This window comes from Halichoerus grypus, chromosome 4 (assembly GCF_964656455.1).
Source record: "Halichoerus grypus chromosome 4, mHalGry1.hap1.1, whole genome shotgun sequence".
NCBI lineage: Eukaryota > Metazoa > Chordata > Mammalia > Carnivora > Phocidae > Halichoerus > Halichoerus grypus.
In genome coordinates this window covers 134646904-134667988 of record NC_135715.1, presented here as the reverse complement: position 1 = coordinate 134667988, position 21085 = coordinate 134646904, and the positions used below count along the sequence as shown (strand labels likewise).

The window sequence follows — 21085 nt, the reverse complement described above, 5'->3', positions numbered from 1 at the left end:
TAGATCTGCACAAACACCTGTACACAAATATTCACAGTAGCACTATTCCTAAGAGCCAAAAAGTAGAAACAACCCAAATGTCCATCAATTGATAAATGGATACATAAAATTTGGTATATCTACACAATGGGAATATTCATTGTCAATAAAAAGAAATAAAGTACTAATACATGCTGTAATAAGGATGAACCTTGAAAACATGCCAAGTGAAAGAAACATGAGACATTATGTGAACTTCAATGTCCAGAATAGGCAAATCTATAGAGACTAAAAGTAGATTAGTGGTTGCCTAGAGCTGGAGGAGTATAGGTGGTGGGGGGTGGAAGAGGAAAGGAGTGACTGCTAATGAGTACTGGGTTTCTATTTTGGGAGAAAGGAATATTCCAAAATTAGATTATGATAATGGCTACACTGTAAATATTTCAAAAATTGTACAATTTAAGTGAATTGTATGATATGTTAACTATATCTCAATAAAGCTGTTTATTAAAAAAAGTCTGAGCAAGGGGTAATGTTTTATGATTCTGAGTCATTATCCAATCCTCCATTCATTCAATCTGTATGCACCGAATACCTTTTTTTTTTTTTTTTAGTTATTTGACAGAGAGAGAGAGAGCACAAACAGCGGGAGCGGCAGGCAGAGGGAGAGGGAGAAGCAGGCTCCCCGAGGAGCAGGGAGCCTGATGCGGGGCTTGATCTCAGGACTCTGGGATCATGCCCTGAGCCAAAGGCAGACACTTAACCAACTGAGCCACCCAGGTGCCCCGTACTGAATACCTTCCTAATGCCTCCTTATGGTATTAACATCATATACATGTAATTATTAAGTAAGTATTGTATGACTATTGCTTTAAAGTGAAATCCTGTCACTGTATCAGTTTGGTATGAAATTATGGTTTATTAGGAATGTACACAGATGATGAACAAAATAACAAAATAAACTTAAGTACAGACCCTGTCAAAAGCCAGAGACAAACAGGAAAACCTGAAAGCAGCAAGAGGAAAACCACTCATCAGAAACCACAGATGGCCAGAAGTCAGCGGGGTGATATATTCAAAATACTGAAAGAAAAATAACCGTCAAACAAGAATTCTATATCCAGCAAAATTATCCTTCAAAATGCAGGTAAAATAAAGATATTCTCAGAAAAGTAAAGATCAAAGAAATGTGTTACTAGCAGACCTGCCCTTACAAGAAATACTAAAGAAGTTCTTCAGGTTAAAAGAACATGATACCTCAAATCTATATGAAGAAATTAAGAACACTGGTAATTAATTATGAAAATAAATGTAAATGTTGGTATAAATATTTTTTCTCTTTTCTCCTCTCAACTTCTTTAAAAGACAATTACATTAAAAATAATTATAAAACCAATGTTTGGTACCTAACATATAAAAATGTAATATATATGACAACAGTAGAACAATGAGGGGAGGAAGAATAATTACAATGAAAGAATTTCTTTATTTTACTGGAACTGAATATTAATCTGAGGTAAACTGTGATAAATTAAGATGCATATTGTAATCCCCAGAGAAACCACTAAGAGAGTACCTTAAAAAAAAAAGTGAAAAACAAAAACAAAAACAAAACAAAGGAATTAAAACTGTTCATTTAAAATATATCTATTTATAGGGTGCCTGGGTGGCTCAGTCGGTTAAGCATCTGACTCTTGATCTCAGCTCACGTCTTGATCTCAGGGTGGTGAGTTCAAGAACCGTACTGGGCTCCACGCTGGGCTTGGAGCCTATTTAAAAAAAAATAAATAAATAAATCTATTTAACACAAAAGAAGGCATCAAAGGAGAAACAAAAGTAGAACAATGAAAAGCAACATAGAGAAAACAAACAGCATGACGGGAGGCATAATTCCAACCATAGTGATAATTACATTAAATCTAAATATACTAAAGACTCCAATCAAAAAGCAGAGATTGTCACTGGATAAAAAAAGATCCAACTATATGCTGTCTACAACAGAATCATTTTAGATTCAAAGGCTGACAGTCAAAGGATGAGTTTAAGCATTAGCACAATAAAAAACAACTGGGAAAAAATACAGTCCAAAATGAAAAAAATTACAAGAGGAAAAAAAAGGCACATTTTATAATGACAAGTTAATTCATGAAGAAGATGTTAAAGTTATAAAAAGACACACACAACTAACAACAGAGGCCCAAAGTAAATGAATTAAAAGCTGACAGAATGAGGGGAAGAAATAGACAATTCAACAAAAATAGCTGGAAATTTCAATACTACTCAATAATGGCTAGAACAACCAGACAGAAAAATCAGCAAATCTAGAGAAGACTTGAACGGTTCTATCAACTAACTTGACTAGCTCGTAGTTAGGTAACATTTCACCCAACAACAGCAGAATACACATTCTTTTCAAGCACACATGGAACATTCTCCAGCATAGATCATAGGTTGGGCAAAAAATCAGTAAACAATGGCCCATTGGCCAAGTCTCACCTATGGCAACCAAAAAACATACATGGCTTTGCAAAGCATAAAATATTTATTACTTAGCCCTTTAAATAAAAAGTTTGTGGACCCCTAAGGTAAACCATAAAACAAAACTCAGTAAATGAAAAAGAACTAAAGTCATACAAAACATGCTTTCTGACAACAACAGAATTAGACATCAAAAGAAGGAAATTTGGCAATCCACAATATTTGGAAATTAAACAACATGCTTCTAAATAACCCATGGATCAAAAAGCCGTAAGAAGAGATTTTGAACCAGGGCACCTGGCTGGCTCAGTAGGTAGAGCATGCGACTCTTGATCTCAGGATTGTGAGTTTGAGCCCCACATTGGGTATAGAGATTACTTAAAAAAAAAAAAAAAAGAGAAAAGAACAAGATATTTTGAACTGAATGAAAGCATTTATGAAAATGTATGTGGGGGCGCCTGAGTGGCTCAGTTGATTAAGCGTCGGCCTTCGGCTCAGGTCATGATCCCAGGGTCCTGGGATCGAGCCCTGCGTCCGGCTCCCTGATCAGCAGGAAGCCTGCTTCTCCCTCTCCCTCTCCCACTCCCCCTGCTTGTGTCCCCTCTCTTGCTGTGTCTCTCTCCGTCAAATAAGTAAATAAAATCTTAAAAAAAAAAGAAAATGTATGTGATCAGTTAAGACAGTGCTTATATTCATATATAAATATACATGTTACAAATAAATATGGAAGTATTTATATGTTTAAATGTCTATATTAAAAAAGGAGGACATCAAATCAAATTAAAAACCTAAGTTTCAGGGCGCCTGGGTGGCTCAGTCGGTTAAGTGTCTCCCTTTGGCTCAGGTCATAATCCCGGGGTCCTGGGATAGAGCCCTACATCCAGCTCCCTGTTCAGCGGGGAGCCTGCTTCTCCCTCTCCCTCTGCTGCTCCCCGCTGCTTGTGCTCACTCTCTCTCAAATAAATAAAAACAAACAAAAAACACCTAAGTTTCAGTCTTCATTAGAATAAGAGCAAAATGAACCCCAAGAAACAAGAAGAAAATAATAAAAATCAAAGTGGGAATCAAATAAGCCGAAAACAGAAAAAGAAAGTTTATGAAAACACAAGAGATCTTGTATAACCAAAATAATTTTGAAAAAGAACACGACTGGAATACTTTCTGATTTCAAAACTCAACAGAAAGGCTGAGGCACTACTGCTGCAGGAGCCGTGACACATAAAAAGGGAGCAAGGGAGGCCACAAAGGCCTAGCCGGCAGTACATGAGCCCCTAGGAAAAGGATACACAGCTCTAGGCTGGAAAGCAAAAGGCCAGGGAAGAGGAGAAGCAAGGAAAGAAGCTGAGGATAATGAAGATGACCACCAGCAAAGGTGTGAAATGGCTCATCAACATCAAGAACCACAACCGGGTGGCACACATAATCAGAAAGGTAACACAGATGGATCGGGACAAGTCAAAGGAGCTTTCAAGGAAAGAAGACAGAGAGAAAGCAAAAGAGCATTACATTAAAATGCATTTAGTGGGAAGACAGAACAGGCCAATGTTGACCTCACCTGGCTGGAGATCAGCCATAAAGAGCAGAAAGAAGTGCAGGAGGTCACCAGGAAGAAAGAAGAAGCAAGAAAAGCAAAAGATGCAAATTTATCAGGAAAATGAATGCAATTACTTACTCCAAATAAGTAAGCGTGGCCTGTGGGAGGAAGTGGGCCCTACTGCCAGGACCTCTGCTGTGCCTTGCCCACTCTATGCCCTGGCGTCACTGAAGCAGCCCCTCAGAGCTAGAAGCCCCCCTGTGGCCTGGGGCCTCCTCTTCATCATCTTGGCACATAAATCATTTGGGGGGAAAGGAGAGCTGGGGGACTGGGGAGGGAATCTTTGAGACAAAAAGATAAGGACTGTATTTCCTATGTAACCAATGGAATGGTTTTGTCTTCAGAATTTAGAATCTCTGTTGGGGGGAAGAGGGAGTATACAGGAGGTGGGTTAAGAAGTTTTCATTTGCCAGGTAGATTGCACCATGAGGGGCGGTTGTGCTGGGGTCAGCTACTGATGAGTCTGCAACAACCGGACCTGGACTGTGTTGCGTGGGTGCTCACTCAGAGAGAGACTATACTTCGAGTCTCTGAGGGTCATGGCTCGTCCCTGGCCAGCCCCCTCTAACTGAAGCCTCCTCTCTCTGCCTTTCCCTCCCCATTCCCAGCCACCTGGGCAGGGCCAGTATCCATTTTTAACCCTACTCATCTATCATTTCAAAAAACTTCTGTTTACTCTGCAGCACCCAGGCAAACCACACTCCACAAATTCAATGTATGTATTTGGCATATTAAACTTCACATTATCATTTAAAAAAACCCAACTCAATATAAAGCTACAGTAAACTAATCAAGAGAGTATGATACTGGCATAAGGATAGACATATACAGATGATTAGAGTCTAGAAATAAATCTTTACATTTATGGTCAACTGATTTTCAACACAGGTACCAAGACAATTTAATAGGGGAAAAACAGTCTTTTTAAGAAATGGTATGGGATTAACTGGATAGCCAAATGTAAAAAGATGATTTTAGAAACTAACACACAAAAACTAACTCGAAATGGATCACAGACCTCAATGTAAGAGACTGGGAATAGGGACTGCCTGCAAATGGACATGTGGGATCTCTTTACTGTGATAGAAATATTCTAAAACAGGACTGTGGCTGCAAACTAGGCAGACACACTAAAACTCACTGAACTGTACACTTAAAATGTGTGAATTTTATGGTATGGAAATCATACCTCAATAAAGTTGCTTTAATTAAACCTCTACTAAGTGACAAAAATTCTCAAAGAAGCATCTCTTTAAAAAAATTTTTTTAAAGTACTAAAGTACTAACAAATGAGGCTCAAGCTTATTCAATGTCAATTTTTCCAAGTCTACCTCTTCTAAACTGATTTAGAAAAAAGAACTGTGTTGCTAATATCCAATTTGAAATAAAATTTAGTATGAGTGATAGCTTAAGTAACTTATATGACCTCAGAAGATTAGGAAAAAACATATCCTAGGAAAAAGAATGACAGTTGAGAATAATCTAAAAACTCATGCCATATTCCTATCAGAAATTTGCACACAAATTAAAAAAAAAGGCAAAAAATTTCCATTTAGCTTTACATAAGCAGTTATAGACTGACAATATAAGGGGCCAAGTCACCATTTCAATATTTAAGCACTTTAACCAAAAGTGTCAGACTGAAAATGAACTTAAAATAGTGATACTCAATAATTCGTGACACCTTTCAATTCCTTTGTTTCTGTGCTACAAAGATAAGCAATACATTTAAAAGATGAAATTTTCTTGAGTATAAATCTATAGTGACTTGCAAAATCAAAAACTGAGTTTTTTCCAAATACATCATCTAACAATTTAAGTGCTCCTCTATCATTTTTTTAAAAAACCTCTCAATATTAATGTGCTATATTAGAGATAAAATCATACAAAATGAGATAGCACAAACCACCTAAGTATAAAAAGCTTATAGATAATTCTATATTCCATTCCAGTACTATAAGGCATATTTAAAGGACACTTATAATTAGCTCTTAATACACAACTGATAGATTAGTAATATTGATATATACTCCAGCCCAAGATCAGTTTCTATTGCCAAACGCATCTCTTCATAATTCTAGAAGAAACAAATCATTGATTCAATTTACAAGGTCACACAACTGAGGTGTACTCAAATCTTAAGATAGTGACATCCTCAACAGGAAGATGTACATGATATAAAGAACTGTCTTTCAGTATTTTACTTTAAAATTAAGTGCTAAAAAAAGAAAATGAATGGCAATTACACCACAAACACCTATCTATCCTGTAACATAGGCCCGTCAATGTTAACTTTTAATTATTACTATATCTGGCTGTATGTCAAGTAAGCAAAAAGCCATCTCTATATAAAGAATATTCGGGATTGCAAAGGGAGATCCAGAACCTGCTAAAGATCCAAAAAGTTAAAAATATATATACAAAATAATGGAGAAACAGGAACTAAAATGACTAAAAAGTGCAAAATTCTGTTATTTTCTTTTTTAAAAAGACTGGGTATGGAAATCTAAAAGAAATATCTTCATGAAAACAGCTGATAAGGCATTTTTAATAATTTATAATGCTGAGAAATGTTAACGCTGAAAATAAAAGCTGATATCTAGTTTTCAAATTCAGAAGTCCTTTAGCACGTTTAGTCTTTTCTCTTTGGAGACTTCAGTTTGGAATGAATAAAGGCTACCACTATTGATGACTCTTCACTGAGATTTAAGAAATAAAATTCTTTATCTGCTAATTGGTGCTAAGTATCAAGGACTTTATTGGTTGGAGTAGACAGAAGAAAATGGTTAAGAGGCTTCACAGAAACAACTCCTGCTGGCACATTACCCACTAGAGAAGACAAAGACTACTTATGTGAACTCTAAGTCTCTAGATTAAAATCACCAAAAAAAGTCCCTTCGTGTAACACCAAGTCCAAGCTCTATAAAGTAAACAGAAGCTAAACAATTTTTAGCTTAGTTAAAAAGAAGTGTAATCATTTTTATTATGTTTCTATAATTTTTCACTTAGCTAGTAAAGGTGTCACTTAAACAATCTGTAACTTTTGATATAAACCAACTTAAGCAGTTACTTCTTTATCTCCCAAATTTCTAAACCATTTCACAGTAGCACAAAAGTCAGATGAAAAAATAATTCAACTCTATGAACATGGAACTCCCTTTTAAAAACAAAATGTTTTTTATTTATATACAGGATCAATTCAGAATCTCTTTTGGAGTAACTTTAATTTTATTTACTCTGTACAAGCAAAACCACTACATTACATGAAAAGCTAAAAATCTGCCTGTTAGCCTATTTATATTCTTTTCACAAGCCTACTTATATTCTTGCTAGTCCCACATCCAGTACTTTTTTTTTTTTTTTTTTGGTGTCCTTAAACGAAGTGGTAAAATAAAATGCCAAAACATAATTTTTAAAACAAATTAAATTTTAGTGTGTGTTAAGCATGGCAGTTTTTATTTTTTTTAAGCATTGCAGTTTTAAAAACAAAAATGTACTCAAACTGTTAATGAATTAATAAAATGTAATACCTAATTTGGATATGAATATCTGGTATCATATTTTTCATGAAGAAAAAAAAGGGTGACTTTCAGTTTAATCAGCAACTTTCTGAGTTAACAAATTTGAAACAGTGTTACTCAGGGGAAAGAAAATAATGACAACATAAATGTTCCAGGGCCACTTTGTTCTGTGGTAGCTCACATGTTTACATACTATCATCTGTAACCCCATCTAATGATGACTTTAAAGAGGAAAGTCTCTCTCCTTCTCCTAAGAATCCTATTCATAATACTTCTTCTCTGGCTAATTCATAATGAAAGATGTTTCCAAAACAAATAGGCCTGCATTTCACCTTATAAACTACTGGTGTGAAGGCATGCATTTTAGGAATAAAAAACACATGCCTTAAGAAATGTGTATTCTATTCAGGAATTATTTGCCTTGGTTTTTCTTTCTCAGTGAGGTTTAGAATATTCTTCCTCTACATGAAAATTAGAGAAGGGCCTTTGAGCAATGCAATGGTTGGCCAAATAAACTGAACTAAGTCACACCACACTTACAAAGTACATATACCTGACCACGATTTCCCAATATACATTCAATTTATTATCTTCAATCTGTTCAATTCATAAAGCACTTCTTACTTGGATATACAATCCAATCACACCAAAGGCTTATTATAACTTAAAATGTAACCATATAAGCCATCTTTACACAGTTCCAAAAAGACCCCAAGAGAATGCTGCTATTTAAAACAGAATAGTTATTTTTGACAAAACCAAAATTAATCAGTAAAGAAGAGATTCTTTAGAAAGGCTCTTTCAGTAACAAATCAAATTTTACATACCTGTAATATCAAGAACAGAAGGAGATGCAATGTAGTATCTATGAACTGTTTCAAGAAGTTGAGCACCATGGCCTTGACCTTGAAATGGAGTCAGTATCAGCATCTGACTACAGTAAAGAAATGATTGTAAAATTAAAATATCACAACATGATCTGTTTAAAAATTGCAAATCACTGTAGTATTAACATTTTAAAGTTAGTGGGTTTTTTTTCAGTCAACCTTCAAGAAATCCAAAAATTGAGATACTCAAAATTGGTTTAATCTTCTACACTGTTTCAAAGGGAACAATGAAATAAATCAGTACATAGCCAATGAATAATGGTGATTTTTTTAAACAAATCAACACTATTATAACAAGTATTGGAAACTTCAGCAGTTCCTTCTTCTGAAATAAAAGACAAGGCACGTGTTATACCACCAATTACCTTACACGTGGCCGGGTTTTGTCTGGGTACACATAGTAATTATAGACTGTCATGTAGCCTACGGTCGCAAAGAGCGTAGCTCCATCCTTATTATACTTCTCAAATCTGCAGATAAAACAGAAAGCCAAGCAGGTCAATTACAGTCGCGCTCCCATGCAGTGTCCATTTTCTTTTCCATTCTCTGACTGAATTTTCAGTGTCAGCAAGCTACTCTGTGAGGGCCCAATGGGTACACCTGCTATGTTCTGAATGTACAATTCACTTAATTGGTGTGCAGCAACTTGGATAAATCAGACCTCTTTACATCACTTCAGTGCACTTGCCTATTATAAAGATGAATAGGTGGCAAGTAAAAGAAAACACAGGCAAAGCTCATTTTACTGTTTAAGCCTACATTCAGGGTCCTAACGGACAACAGCATTTAATTCAGCTCTATTCTCAAGGTCTCCGAAAGCATAATGAAGGAAAACTCAAGCCTCATAAACAATAGTTTTTCTTTCCTGGGAAAAATATCATTATACTGTCCCAATAATTGGGCCGCCACAATTAAAATGCTGGCTTTGTGGAGGTAATAAGGTCTACTGTTGCTTTAGAACTGTACTTACACTAGAAAGTAGTGCCATCTTTCATCATCCACGTCAATAAAGCTAGCAGTTTCAATAAACCACATCAAAAAGGTCTGAAGCCTTTCATGATATTCTCGAAAGCCTCTACATGTCATGTCAGCCTAGGGAAAAAGCCAGGAAAAGTCAGGTGAAACTCATCACAGAGGTAAGTGAAAGTCTGTAGAACACAAAACTATCCTGTGGGAAAGTGTTTAGAAGTCTCAGATTAAGATGTGTACACAGACACACACACAAAATAGATCTTTGTTTTTAATGCTGACAGAAACTTGTTTCCTGAAGCTAGAAATGAGTCAATGAAAATAACACAACAAAACAGCATACAGGTTTCAGGCAAATGGAGCACTTTTTACCCAAGAAATATTCAGATTTATCTTTACCTTGTATATCTGAAAGGTAAAGTTTTCCCCTCCTGTTGGACTGAGAACAGAGTATGTATGGAGTAAGGTTCCAAATGGCTTGAAATCAACTTCTTTTTCCAGCAAAGAGAGAAAATCATTTGTGTTTGTACAAAATCCAGGTGGGATGATTTGTCTAATTTTGCCCTCAACATCATCTGCCTAAAGAATAGAAGTTAAAAGACATAAGAAAAAATTCATAACAAATTTGACTTTTAGTTGAATATGCTTATTTCTTTGAAATGGACAAAACTCACAAAAATCACAAAACTGCAGTTCACAGTTAAAGAAGTAAACACATTGAGAACTGGGAAAGGATGAATTTTGTGTGCACGAGAGACTATCACCCAAATCTGAGATGAGCAGAAGTGTAATACAAAAATAAAAAAGGAGAGACAGGTAGCCTGAAATCAAATACAAGAATGAGGACTATGCTACTGAAATTTCTAACAGCATCTACAAAATGCTGACTATATCCTTTCAGTACAATTTGAACTGGCCCAAACAAAAGGCTGCTTATTATTTTATGTACGTCAAGGAGGCGATATTATCCAAGACATGAAAAGATCACAAACAGTGGTAAGGTGAGGCTATAGTCTGACCAAACAAAAAGCAAACTCACATTGAACAAGTGGACAGGTCATAACTCCCTCATACATTAAACTCAGTATTAATATGATAATTTAAAAAATATACCCACTTAGGACATACATAATTTATATGAATGAATATATTATCCACTCATCTCTATAATGTGACACAATTTTTATAGACTTGGATTTGTGACAGTAAAAAGAGACAAGCCTGGACAACAAAATTAAACTCAGAGACTAAAATTACCCTTGTTAAACAACCTCAATGAATGTTAAAACTATCAGCTGAGCAGACTTCATAATCCCTTTCAAAACCCCAAAAGACCACTTGATTGAATACATTTACTACTTCTCTTTAACCATGAATATTTGATGAAGTCTTACAATAAAGTATTACTGCTTCTCACCAGGCAATAAAACTTAATGAATTGGTCTCAACTTAACAAAACCTTATCCCTCAATACAGTCCCTAAAAGCCTGACATTACATTCAACAAAATGAGCTTGCATTCTATTCAAACTTTTTCCTGAACAATGAGGCCAGGTTTTTACTTAATGGAGTTTGCCGTGAGTTCAGCTGTAATGTTTGTATTGTATCTATTTCCACAAGGACTGACACAAGAACACTTTGTGTTAACTTACTAAGCAGCTCTTTCATACCGTTTACATGCATGATGGGTATTAGTTCTAAACCAAGACCCTTGCTACTTAGCATTCAAAACAGGGAAATTAAGATGCTTAGGACAAAATACACTACAAAAGGCTAATACAACATGCTACTAATTCCTGTCCTTTCAACCATCTTTTAACTAAGTAGAAGCAATGCACCTGCAGATGAATAGCACTTTATTATCATTCAGTTACATTTTAGGATAGAGAACCAAGCAAGGATGGAGTTTATCACAAACAAGTTTTATTTTCAATGCTCTGGTACCACCAACATTTATACATAACTTGTTTATAGCTATGAAAAAAAAAGAAGAGCTATTATTTAAAATATAGCTCTTCAGTATTTTACCCAACAGCTTATTTCTAATATGTATTCATTTACCCTCTAAACCAAATAAACTGCATTTGATATTTTTTGTTTAAACTGCTATCTAATGTGAAGAAACTATCTTTAACATATTTTATAGAATATATACAATTTCAGTAATTACCACAGGAAACTGTAATAATAAGGAATAGTCTTAATGGGTCTGATGTGTGGCAATTAAAATCCATAGTAGTAATGGGTAAAGTAGTATTTTAGTTCAAGGTAAAAAAAAGTCAAGAAATGCTTTTTAAATAAAGAGGTTTATAATCTATCAGTTTAAAACACTTCAAAGCATTTAGAGTGTATTTAATTCTAACTTTTAAAAACTTTCCCCGTATCCTGTCTTCTCAACAAGGCATTGCAAAGTATGATCAAATAACTTCACACATCTTGCATCAAATGTACTTCAAAGATTTCTTAGAAACTGTAAGTTTCAAGTAGCAGTTCTGGTGGAAGACAGAGCAACCCAAAGGTTTGAGCTCAACAAAGTTGAAAGAGAGTTAACTTTCAGTCTTCAAAGGATACCTATATATTGTAATAAATATCTTCTAATAAATATTTTGCTCTGGGCAAGTTTACACATTACTTTAAGAACTTTTACAGGAGAATAAAAGGCTAAGTTTAAAAACAAGGACTCTGTTATACATAACAGATTTGAGAAAATGTGTATCAGATATATTACATAAAATATAGAACATAAAACCAAAGGGCTCTTCAAATGTAGAATTCAGAATCTTGCTTCACTAGAGGAAAAACGTATGCATTTCTCTTTAGATTCTGTTTTAAGAAAAAAATCCTATAACCACTTGTTTTAGAGATCTATACTCTTCTAATTGAGTTCAGTTAAATATTCATTTTTCATATTGGATTACTGGCCAGATAATAAAATCATCACTACAGAAAAACCCATCTCATCAATTTAAAAAGAATTTTTATTTTTAAAATTTTTATTTATTTATTTTAGTAGGCTCTAAGCCCAAGATGGGGCTTGAACTCACAACTCTTAGATCAAGAGTCACATGCTCCAGGCACCTGGGTAGCACAGTCAGTTGAGCATCGGACTCTTGGTTTTGGCTCAAGTTGTGATCTCCGGGTCATGGGATCGAGCCCCACACTGGGCTCCATGATCAGCCCATGGAGTCCACCTGAGTTTCTCTCTCCCTCTCCTCCTCTTCCCCCCACTCTCATGCAAGTGTGTGCACGTGCTCTCTAAAATAAATAAATCTTAAAAAAAAAAATTGCATGTTCTAGTGACCGAGCCAGACAGGCACCCTCCCTTCTCATCTTTCTAAAATTCAATGTTGAATCAAAGATTAACTGAAAACTTTTAGTTCCAATGCTTGTGGCTAAAAGTTCAGATTCTATTTCTGAAGATCACTGAAAAATTCCCTACCTTCAAGGATATTATTTTAAACTTCAATTAAACTTATGGAAAAATATACTTATAGAAAAGATAAGAAGGGGCACCTGGGTGGTTCAGGTGGTCAAGCATCTGATTCTTTATCTCAGCTTGGGTCTTGATCTCAGGGTCATGAGTTCAAGCCCTGCACTTGGCTCCATACTGGACATGGAGCCTACTTTAAAAAAATTAAAAAAAAACAAAACCTGTGTTTAAAAAAAAAAGAAATTAAGCTGAATAGATCAAGGATCCAGAATACAACCTGATCTATTTAATTAATAAAGGCATGCCTTTCAAATGTTTTCCAAACATTTAGCAATAGCTTTTTAAAAAAGGAAAGTATAAAGGTAACTATTCTATTTAGTTCTTAGGTCAGTCATGATGAAACGTTTTAGATTGTATACTCTCTCACTATGGTCATTTCAACTTCCATGAAGCCATTTTTGCTTTTCCTCATCACTGCATAAAGAATGTGCCTGAAAATAAGTGGTAGTCTGCTATGATATAAATATGTTTACACTTTATTTGTATTTGTCCACATTTGAAAACCAAATTACATCTTTAGGATGTTTTCCCTAAATAGCACCATTTGCGTAAATTTGTCTATGGTGAGTTATTTTTGAAATAGCGATTAAAAAAGGCATGTTAAGTAGGTGGTCCTTTTACATGGCGAAAGTGGTAGGCTTAATTAACACTGACTAGAATTCTAAGATTACCTAAAATATGCTACAAAAACAAGCCAAAAAATTTCCATATCTACTTAATTTGCTCAATCTTACATTACCTGACAACATTTAAGCTGTGGAAATTTGAGTATTGTTAAAGAAATTAAGTCTGAATTTTTTCGCTACTGGAAAAACAAAGGCGGTATCCTGTGATTTATACTGCACTGGTGTTTTGCTACCTAAAACTCACATAAAATTCTAAGACAGAAATCTCAATATATAATTTTAAAGCTTTTCATATATTTTATAAAAAGCATTACTCATGAAAAACAGTTACAATTATCAAAAAAAGTATAGTGAAATATTATTAACGTTATTTTTTCATTTCAAGATTAAATTTTTGTAAGTACACAGGGTTTTTCTATAAGAGGCTAAAGAATCCAGAAATTTTTTTTTTTAAGATTTTATTTATTTATTTTGACAGAGAGAGACACAGCGAGAGAGGGAACACAAGCAGGGGGAGTGGGAGAGGGAGAAGCAGGCTCCCCATGGAGCAGGGAGCCCAATGCGGGGCTCAATCCCAGGACCCTGGAATCATGACCTGAGCCGAAGGCAGACGCTTAATGACTGAGCCACCCAGGCGCCCCTCCAGAAAATTTTAAAAATCTGCTCTCATCTACTCTCAAATTCAATCCATATTAGTGGGAGACAAGGATAAAACAGACAACTGAAGTTCACAGATAATACAAACTGCACCCTGTATTTCAACTCCCTCTGCCAAACCTTTTCCCAGAAATGCTAGCAATTAGCAAGACTGAACAATCTTAGTCATACACCCTTACACTAAAAGGCAATGAAATTAACTCAAGAGAAAGCAGGAGGCTCTGAAAAGTATAAGATGAAAGAAACTGCAGACAACACAAATAAATGGAAAGATACACTGTACTCATGGTTTAGAAGAATTATTGTTATTAAAATGTTTGTACTACTCAAAGCAATCTACAGATTCAATGCAACTTCCCTCAAAATACCAATGGCTTTTTCCACAGAACTAGAACAAACAATCCTAAAATTCGTATGGAACCACAAAAGGTCCTGAATAGCCAAAGCAATCCTGAGAAAGAACAAATCTGGAGATCTCACGCTCCCTGATTTCACAGTATGCTAGACTACAAAGCTATAGTAATCAAAACAGTATGGTACTGGCACAAAAACAGACACAGAGATCAATGCAACAGAATAGAATGCCTAGCAATAAACCTATATATATATATATATATATATATATATATGGTCAATTAATCGATGACAAAGGAAGCAAGAATAAACAATGGGAAAGACATGGGTGCCTGGGTGGCTCAGATGGTTAAACGTCTGCCTTCAGCTCAGGTCATGATCCCAGGGTCCTGGGATTGAGTCCCGCATCGGGCTCCCTGCTAGGCGGGGAGCCTGCTTCTCTCTCTGCCTCTGCCTCTGCCTCTCTGACTCTCATGAATAAATAGATAAAACATTAAAAAAAAAAAAAAAAAAAACAATGGGAAAGACAGTCTCTCCAATAAATAGCATTGGGAAAACTGGACAGCCACATGCAAAACAATGAAACTGGACCACTCTTGTACATCATATACAAAAATAAATTCAAAATGGTTTCAAGACTTGAAACCATAAAACTCGTAGAAGAAAACATAGGCAATAAGCTCTTTAACATTGGTCTTAGCAATATTTTTTCAGACTAGTCTCCTCAGGCAAGGGCAACAAAAGCTAAAATAAACAAATGGGATCACATTATACTAAAAAGTGGAGATGGGGCGCCTGGGTGGCTCAGTCGGTTAAGCGTCTGCCTTCTGCTCAGGTCATGATCCCAGGGTCCTGGGGTGGAGCCCGGCATCGGGCTCCCTGCTCGGCAGGGAGCCTACTTCTCCCTCTCCTCCCCACACCTGCTCTCTCTCACTATCTCTGTCACTATCTCTCTCAAATAAATAAATCTTAAAAAAAAAAAAAAAAAGCAGAGAAAAGTGGAGAACCCTCATACACTGTTGTTGGGAATGTAATTGGTGCAGCCACTATGAAAAACAGTATGAAGGTTCTTCAAAAAATTAAAGACAGAACTACTACACAATCCAGCAATTCCACTTCTGGATATTCATTGGAAGAAAATGAAAACACCAATTTGAAGAGCTACATGCACGCTTGTGTTCACTGCAGCATTATTTACAATAGGCAAGATTTGGAAGCAACCTAAGTGTCCATCATAGATGAATGGATAAAGATCAGATATACGTAAATACATACATACACATACACACACACATACACAAATACATGCATACAACGGAGTATTACTCAGTCATAAAGAAAATGAAATCTTGCCATTTGCAACAACACAGATGGACCTACAGGGTATTATGCTACGTGAAATCTAAAAACAAAACTAATGAACAAGACGAAACAGAAACAGATTCATAGATATAGGTAACAAACTGTTGGTTACTGGACGTGGGGGTGGGAGTTGAGGGGGTTGGGCAAAATAGATGAAAGGGATTAAGAAGTACAAAATTCCAGTTATAAAATAGTCATGGGGATGTCACATATAGCACAGGGAATGTAGGCAATAATATTGTAATAACTTTGTATGGTGACAGATGATAACTGGACTTGCCATGGGGATCATTTCATAATGTATAAAGATATTAGAAAAAAACAACAAAAAAAGGAATCACTATAATGTATACCTAAAACTAACAGGATACTGTATGTCAATTATACTTCAATTAAAAAGAGAGAGAGAGAGAGAGAGAGAGAGAGAGAGAGAGAGAGGGAGGACCATAGGGGAAGGGAGGCAAAAATGAAACAAGACGAAACCAGAGAGGGAGACAAACCATAAGAGACTTTTTTTTTTTAAGATTTTATTTATTTGAGAGAGAGAGAATGAGAGAGAAAGAGAGCACGTGAGAGGGGGGAGGGTCAGAGGGAGAAGCACAGTCCCCGCTGAGTAGGGAGCCTGATGCGGGACTTGATCCTGGGACTCCAGGATCATGACCTGAGCCGAAGGCAGTTGCCCAACCAACTGAGCCACCCAGGCGCCCCAAGAAACTCTTAATCTCAGGAAACAAACTGAGGGTTGCTGGAGTGGTGCGGGGTGGGAGAGATGGGGTAGCTGGGTGATGGACATTGGGGAGGGTATGTGCTATGGTGAGTGCTGTGAATTGTGTAAGACTGTTGAATCACAGACCTGTACCCCTGAAACAAATACATTATATGTTAATAAAAAAAAAAAGAGAGAAAGAGGTCAGGAGGTATTGATAAAAGCAAAGGTCAGAGACAACCATAAGAGGAACAAACCAACAGTGTTCTAAATAATCAAGCTTATTGTAGTAAAATTCAGAATAATTATGTTGCCTTTGAAGACGATGGCTAGTGGGGCTCCTGGGTGGCTCAGACGGTTAAGTGTCTGCCTTCGGCTCAGGTCATGATCCCAGGGTCCTGGGATCGAGCCCCACATTGAGTCTGCTTCTCCCTCTGCCTCTGCCTGCCGCTCCCCCTGCTTGTACTCTCTCTGTCAAATTAAATAAACACACACACACACACACACACACACACACACACGGGCTAGTGGAGGGGCGGCCTGGGTGGCTCAGTCGTTAAGTGTCTGCCTTCGGCTCAGGTCATGTTCCCAGGGTCCTGGGATCCGCATCAGGCTCCCTGCTCGGCAGGCAGCCTGCTTCTCCCTCTCCCACTCCCCCTGCTTGTGTTCCCTCTCTAGCTGTCTCGTTCTCTGTCAAATAAATAAATAAAATCTTAAAAAAAAAAAAAAAAGATGATGGCTAGTGGAGATATTTTACAAGCATCTTAATTGTGACTAAAAATTTTTACATGCAACTGGAGAACTCAGCTTGGAAAAGAAAAATGGATGATGAAAGATTAATGTAATGGCAAATTCTAATAAGCAAATTAACTTCTAAGCTGATGTGCTGTGGTTTCCGACCACCTCACCCAAAAGAATGTATTTTTCATACACAAAAATAATACTACATATTATAGTCTGTGAAAACTCAAATATGACATATAATAGTCTCAAACATAACACATCTAAAACAAAAATCTTGATTTTTTTTTTCCTATTTAGACCTACTTCTCCGATCTTCCCTATCTCAGTTTATAGTACTACTATTAAGATTAAGCAATAGGGTACTCCTTGTTTCTCTTTTCTATCTCATTATATTTAATTCAAAAGTAAATCCTACCGGCTCTACCTTCAAAATATATCCTCAGTCAGACAAATAATTACATTGGCTCCTCTTCATTCAGGAACCAGCAAAATGTTTCTTTGTAACACTACTTACTATTTGTTTATTGACTGTTCCTCCTAGCTAGAATATAAACTCCACGAGAGGAATGATTTTGTTTTCTTGCCACTCTCCCCGGCATCAAGAACACAGAGGCACTGTGGAATGAACATTCTCAATGCAAACTGAGATAGAAGAGGCAAGCCCATCCCCCCCACATCCACTACCCATTCTTTTTTTAATAAGGGGAAAAAAAGTCTTTGAACATGTAATTTAAATAAATGATCTTCGACCATGAAGCAAATAATCCTACAAGAAGACATCATAAAAGATTGATTCCTTACTCCTAACACAGTACTTCTAAATGGAAAAACCTGGTTTTCAAGAAGGAAGCAATTAGAAGTCAATGCAAATACATAGCTATTTTCATGGCAAATAGTATTTGAAAGATTTACCAATAACTAAGTCAATAGTTCCTTTGGAAGAAATCAATTCAGCACTATCAGCTGGAACTTAAAAAAAAAAAAGACACCAAAACCTTCAAACAACAGTGAATTTTGTACAACACAAGGAAAACTACTACCTGTATTTTTAATAAGAGTATCTAGCTGGGCTTGAGAATTTAACAATCTAATAAGAAGTGTATGATTAGGAAAAAAAACTCCACTTTAATAAGCCTATATTATATGCTAATTTATCTAGCATTGTGTGAATTTGGGCAAGTCCTTTACAATGAAACGAAATTTTAAAAAATTAACAACAACAAAAAAACCAAATCAACCAGTCCCAAGTCATGAGAAGTTTTAGTCAAAAAAAGATGGGGCATGAGGTTGGCAAAAGATTTAAGTCAGAAGTTTAAAGTCAGTTTAAAAACTTGAAAAAGTTGGTTTAATTGTTAATGCATTAGGAATTGCTACTTGTACAGGAGGAAGTTATGATATCCAGTATGCAGTAATACATAGTATCTTTGCCAAGTTATGTGAAGCACAGTATTCTCAATATGACAGATCTGATCTGATAAAACTTCCTGGATTTTCAAATTCAAATGACAAGAGATTTTACTCTAAGAATGCAATTTCCAGGGGTGCCTGGGTGGCTCAGTCATTGAGCATCTGCCTTTGGCTCGGGTCGTGATCCCGGGGTCCTGGGATCGAGCTCCGCATGGGGCTCCCTGCTCGGTGGGAAGCCTGCTTCTCCCTCTCCCACTCACCCTGCTTGTGTTCCCTTTCTCTCTGTGTCTCTCTCTGTCAAATAAATAGGCGAAATCTTTAAAAAAAAAAAAGAATGCAATTTCCAATTTTATAAATGTGATTCAGTGACAAAAATCGCATTTCATTAAAAAAAAAATCAACTCTGGGGGCGCCTGGGTGGCTCAGTCCCAGTTAAGCATCTGCCTTCAGCTCAGGTCATGATCTCGATCCTGGGATCGAGCCCCACATCAGGCTCTCTGCTCAGCGGGGAGTCTGCTTCTCCCTCTGCCCTTCCTTGTGCTCTCTGTCTCAAATAAATAAATAAAATCTTAAAAAAAAAATTAATTCTGAAGTAATTCTTGATGAAGAGTTTCAATGCTTTGAAGGGAGGTAGGTGGGGGGATGGGTTAAATAGGTGATGGGGTAAGGAGTAGTATACTTGCTGTGATGAACACTTGGTAATGTATGGCATTACTCAATCACTGTATTATACACTGGAAACTAATATTGCACTGTATGTTAACTAACTGGAATTTAAATAAAACCTTAAAAAAAAGTTTCAATACCTTTAAACAGGAATGTCCAGAAACAGAACAACTCTAAAACATATAATTTTCTTCAGGTCCCTCAGAGATTCATGTCCATCCCAGACACGCAAAATATATTCACCCCATCCCAACATCCCCAAAAGTTTCAACCACTCCATCAACAACTCAAGTCCAAAATGTCATTATCTAAAAGTTATTCAAGCAGACTCTGGGTATGATAAATCATGGAGCAAAATTCCTTTCCACCTGTATAACTAGAAAACAACTTACCACTTCTAAAATACAGTGGTGGGACAGGCACCAGATAAGTTATGATGGAGTTTCCCATTCCAAAGGGGAGAAAATGGTAGAAAGAAAGGAGTCACTGCTACCAAGCAATTTCAAAATCCAGAAGGTCAAATTCCATTAGTTTTCAAGACCTGGGAATACTGTGGCCTGTGGCTCTACCTTCTGGGCCATTATTCCTTTTTCTTGAAGGGAAGCACATGTTTGCAGCTGAGCAGTGCTATCAGCCTGTTTCCTACCTATAGAATTTTGGAAGTTCATTAGCCTTTCCTCAACCTATCAGTCCAAACTGGCAGTGTTTCTGCTGATATAACATTCTCAAAACCGTTCTAGGTCACCTGTGTCTGCCATGAGGGTTCACACCATTAGATAAGATGGTCCTACAAAGGACTTGATCTCTATTCAATCTCTATTCCTGGTTTTTGCTGAGATTACTGAGGAGATCCATGAGTCATGTGTGCAATCTCTTCAGAAAGAGCAAAAGGTTATCTAGCCATGCTCTTGGCTTTCTCTCCAAACCACTTTCCTGACAATGAATCTCCTAACTTCAGTATCTTCTGCAACCTGGATAGACTGAGAATCTCCCAAATCATCAAGTCCTGGATCTTTTTTGCTTTACAGTTCTTCCCACAATCTCACGCATTCCTCTCACATTTACTATGAGCCACAAGAAACCAGGCCACAACTTCAATACTTCAGAAATCTCCTCAGCTAAATATCCAACTTCACTGCTTACATGTTCTCTTTTCTATATAAATGTAGGACACAATTCAGCTAGGCTTTCTGGCACTATATAACAAATATCTCCTTTCCTTCATTTTCTAATAATATGTTCATTTCCCTCTGACTCCTTCAACATTCCTATTTCTACCAACATACTGTTTATGATGGTACATTATTCTCTAAGATGATACAGTTTTCTCTCCCATGCTCCTAACTTTATTCTGAGCCCTCACCAGCAGTGCCTTTAAAGTCCGTATTTCTACCAACCATTTACTCAAGGTAGTCTATGCTCTTTCTATCATGTGCCTCAAAATTCTTCTAGTTTCTACCCATTATCCATTTCCAAAGACATTTCTACAGTTTTAGTTATTTGTTACAGTAGCACCCCACTTCCTGATATGAAAATCCATATTAGTTTCTATGGCTGCTATAACAAACTACCACAAACTTGGAGGCTTGAAACAATGGAGACTTATTCTATCACAGCCTAGTGACAAAGTCTAAAATCACTATCAC

At 36.5% G+C, this 21085-nt stretch overlaps 2 protein-coding genes and 1 pseudogene across 3 annotated transcripts in view; 2 read left to right on the top strand and 1 right to left on the bottom strand.

Annotated features, from left to right (window-relative positions):
* The window catches only part of SLC25A12 (solute carrier family 25 member 12), a 197240-nt gene that overhangs the window by 28093 nt on the left and 148062 nt on the right, over positions 1-21085 (top strand). The gene's annotated exons all lie outside the window — the stretch shown is intronic.
* Positions 1-21085, bottom strand: part of HAT1 (histone acetyltransferase 1) — a 60939-nt gene that overhangs the window by 14536 nt on the left and 25318 nt on the right. The window contains exons 5-8 of the mRNA XM_036105503.2: positions 9828-10007; positions 9430-9551; positions 8825-8929; positions 8400-8506 (exon numbers count right to left, since the gene is read on the bottom strand). Coding sequence (XP_035961396.1) covers positions 8400-8506; positions 8825-8929; positions 9430-9551; positions 9828-10007 — 514 coding nt within the window. The remainder of the gene's footprint in view (positions 1-8399; positions 8507-8824; positions 8930-9429; positions 9552-9827; positions 10008-21085) is intronic.
* LOC118543994 (28 kDa heat- and acid-stable phosphoprotein pseudogene) lies at positions 907-4142 on the top strand (annotated as a pseudogene).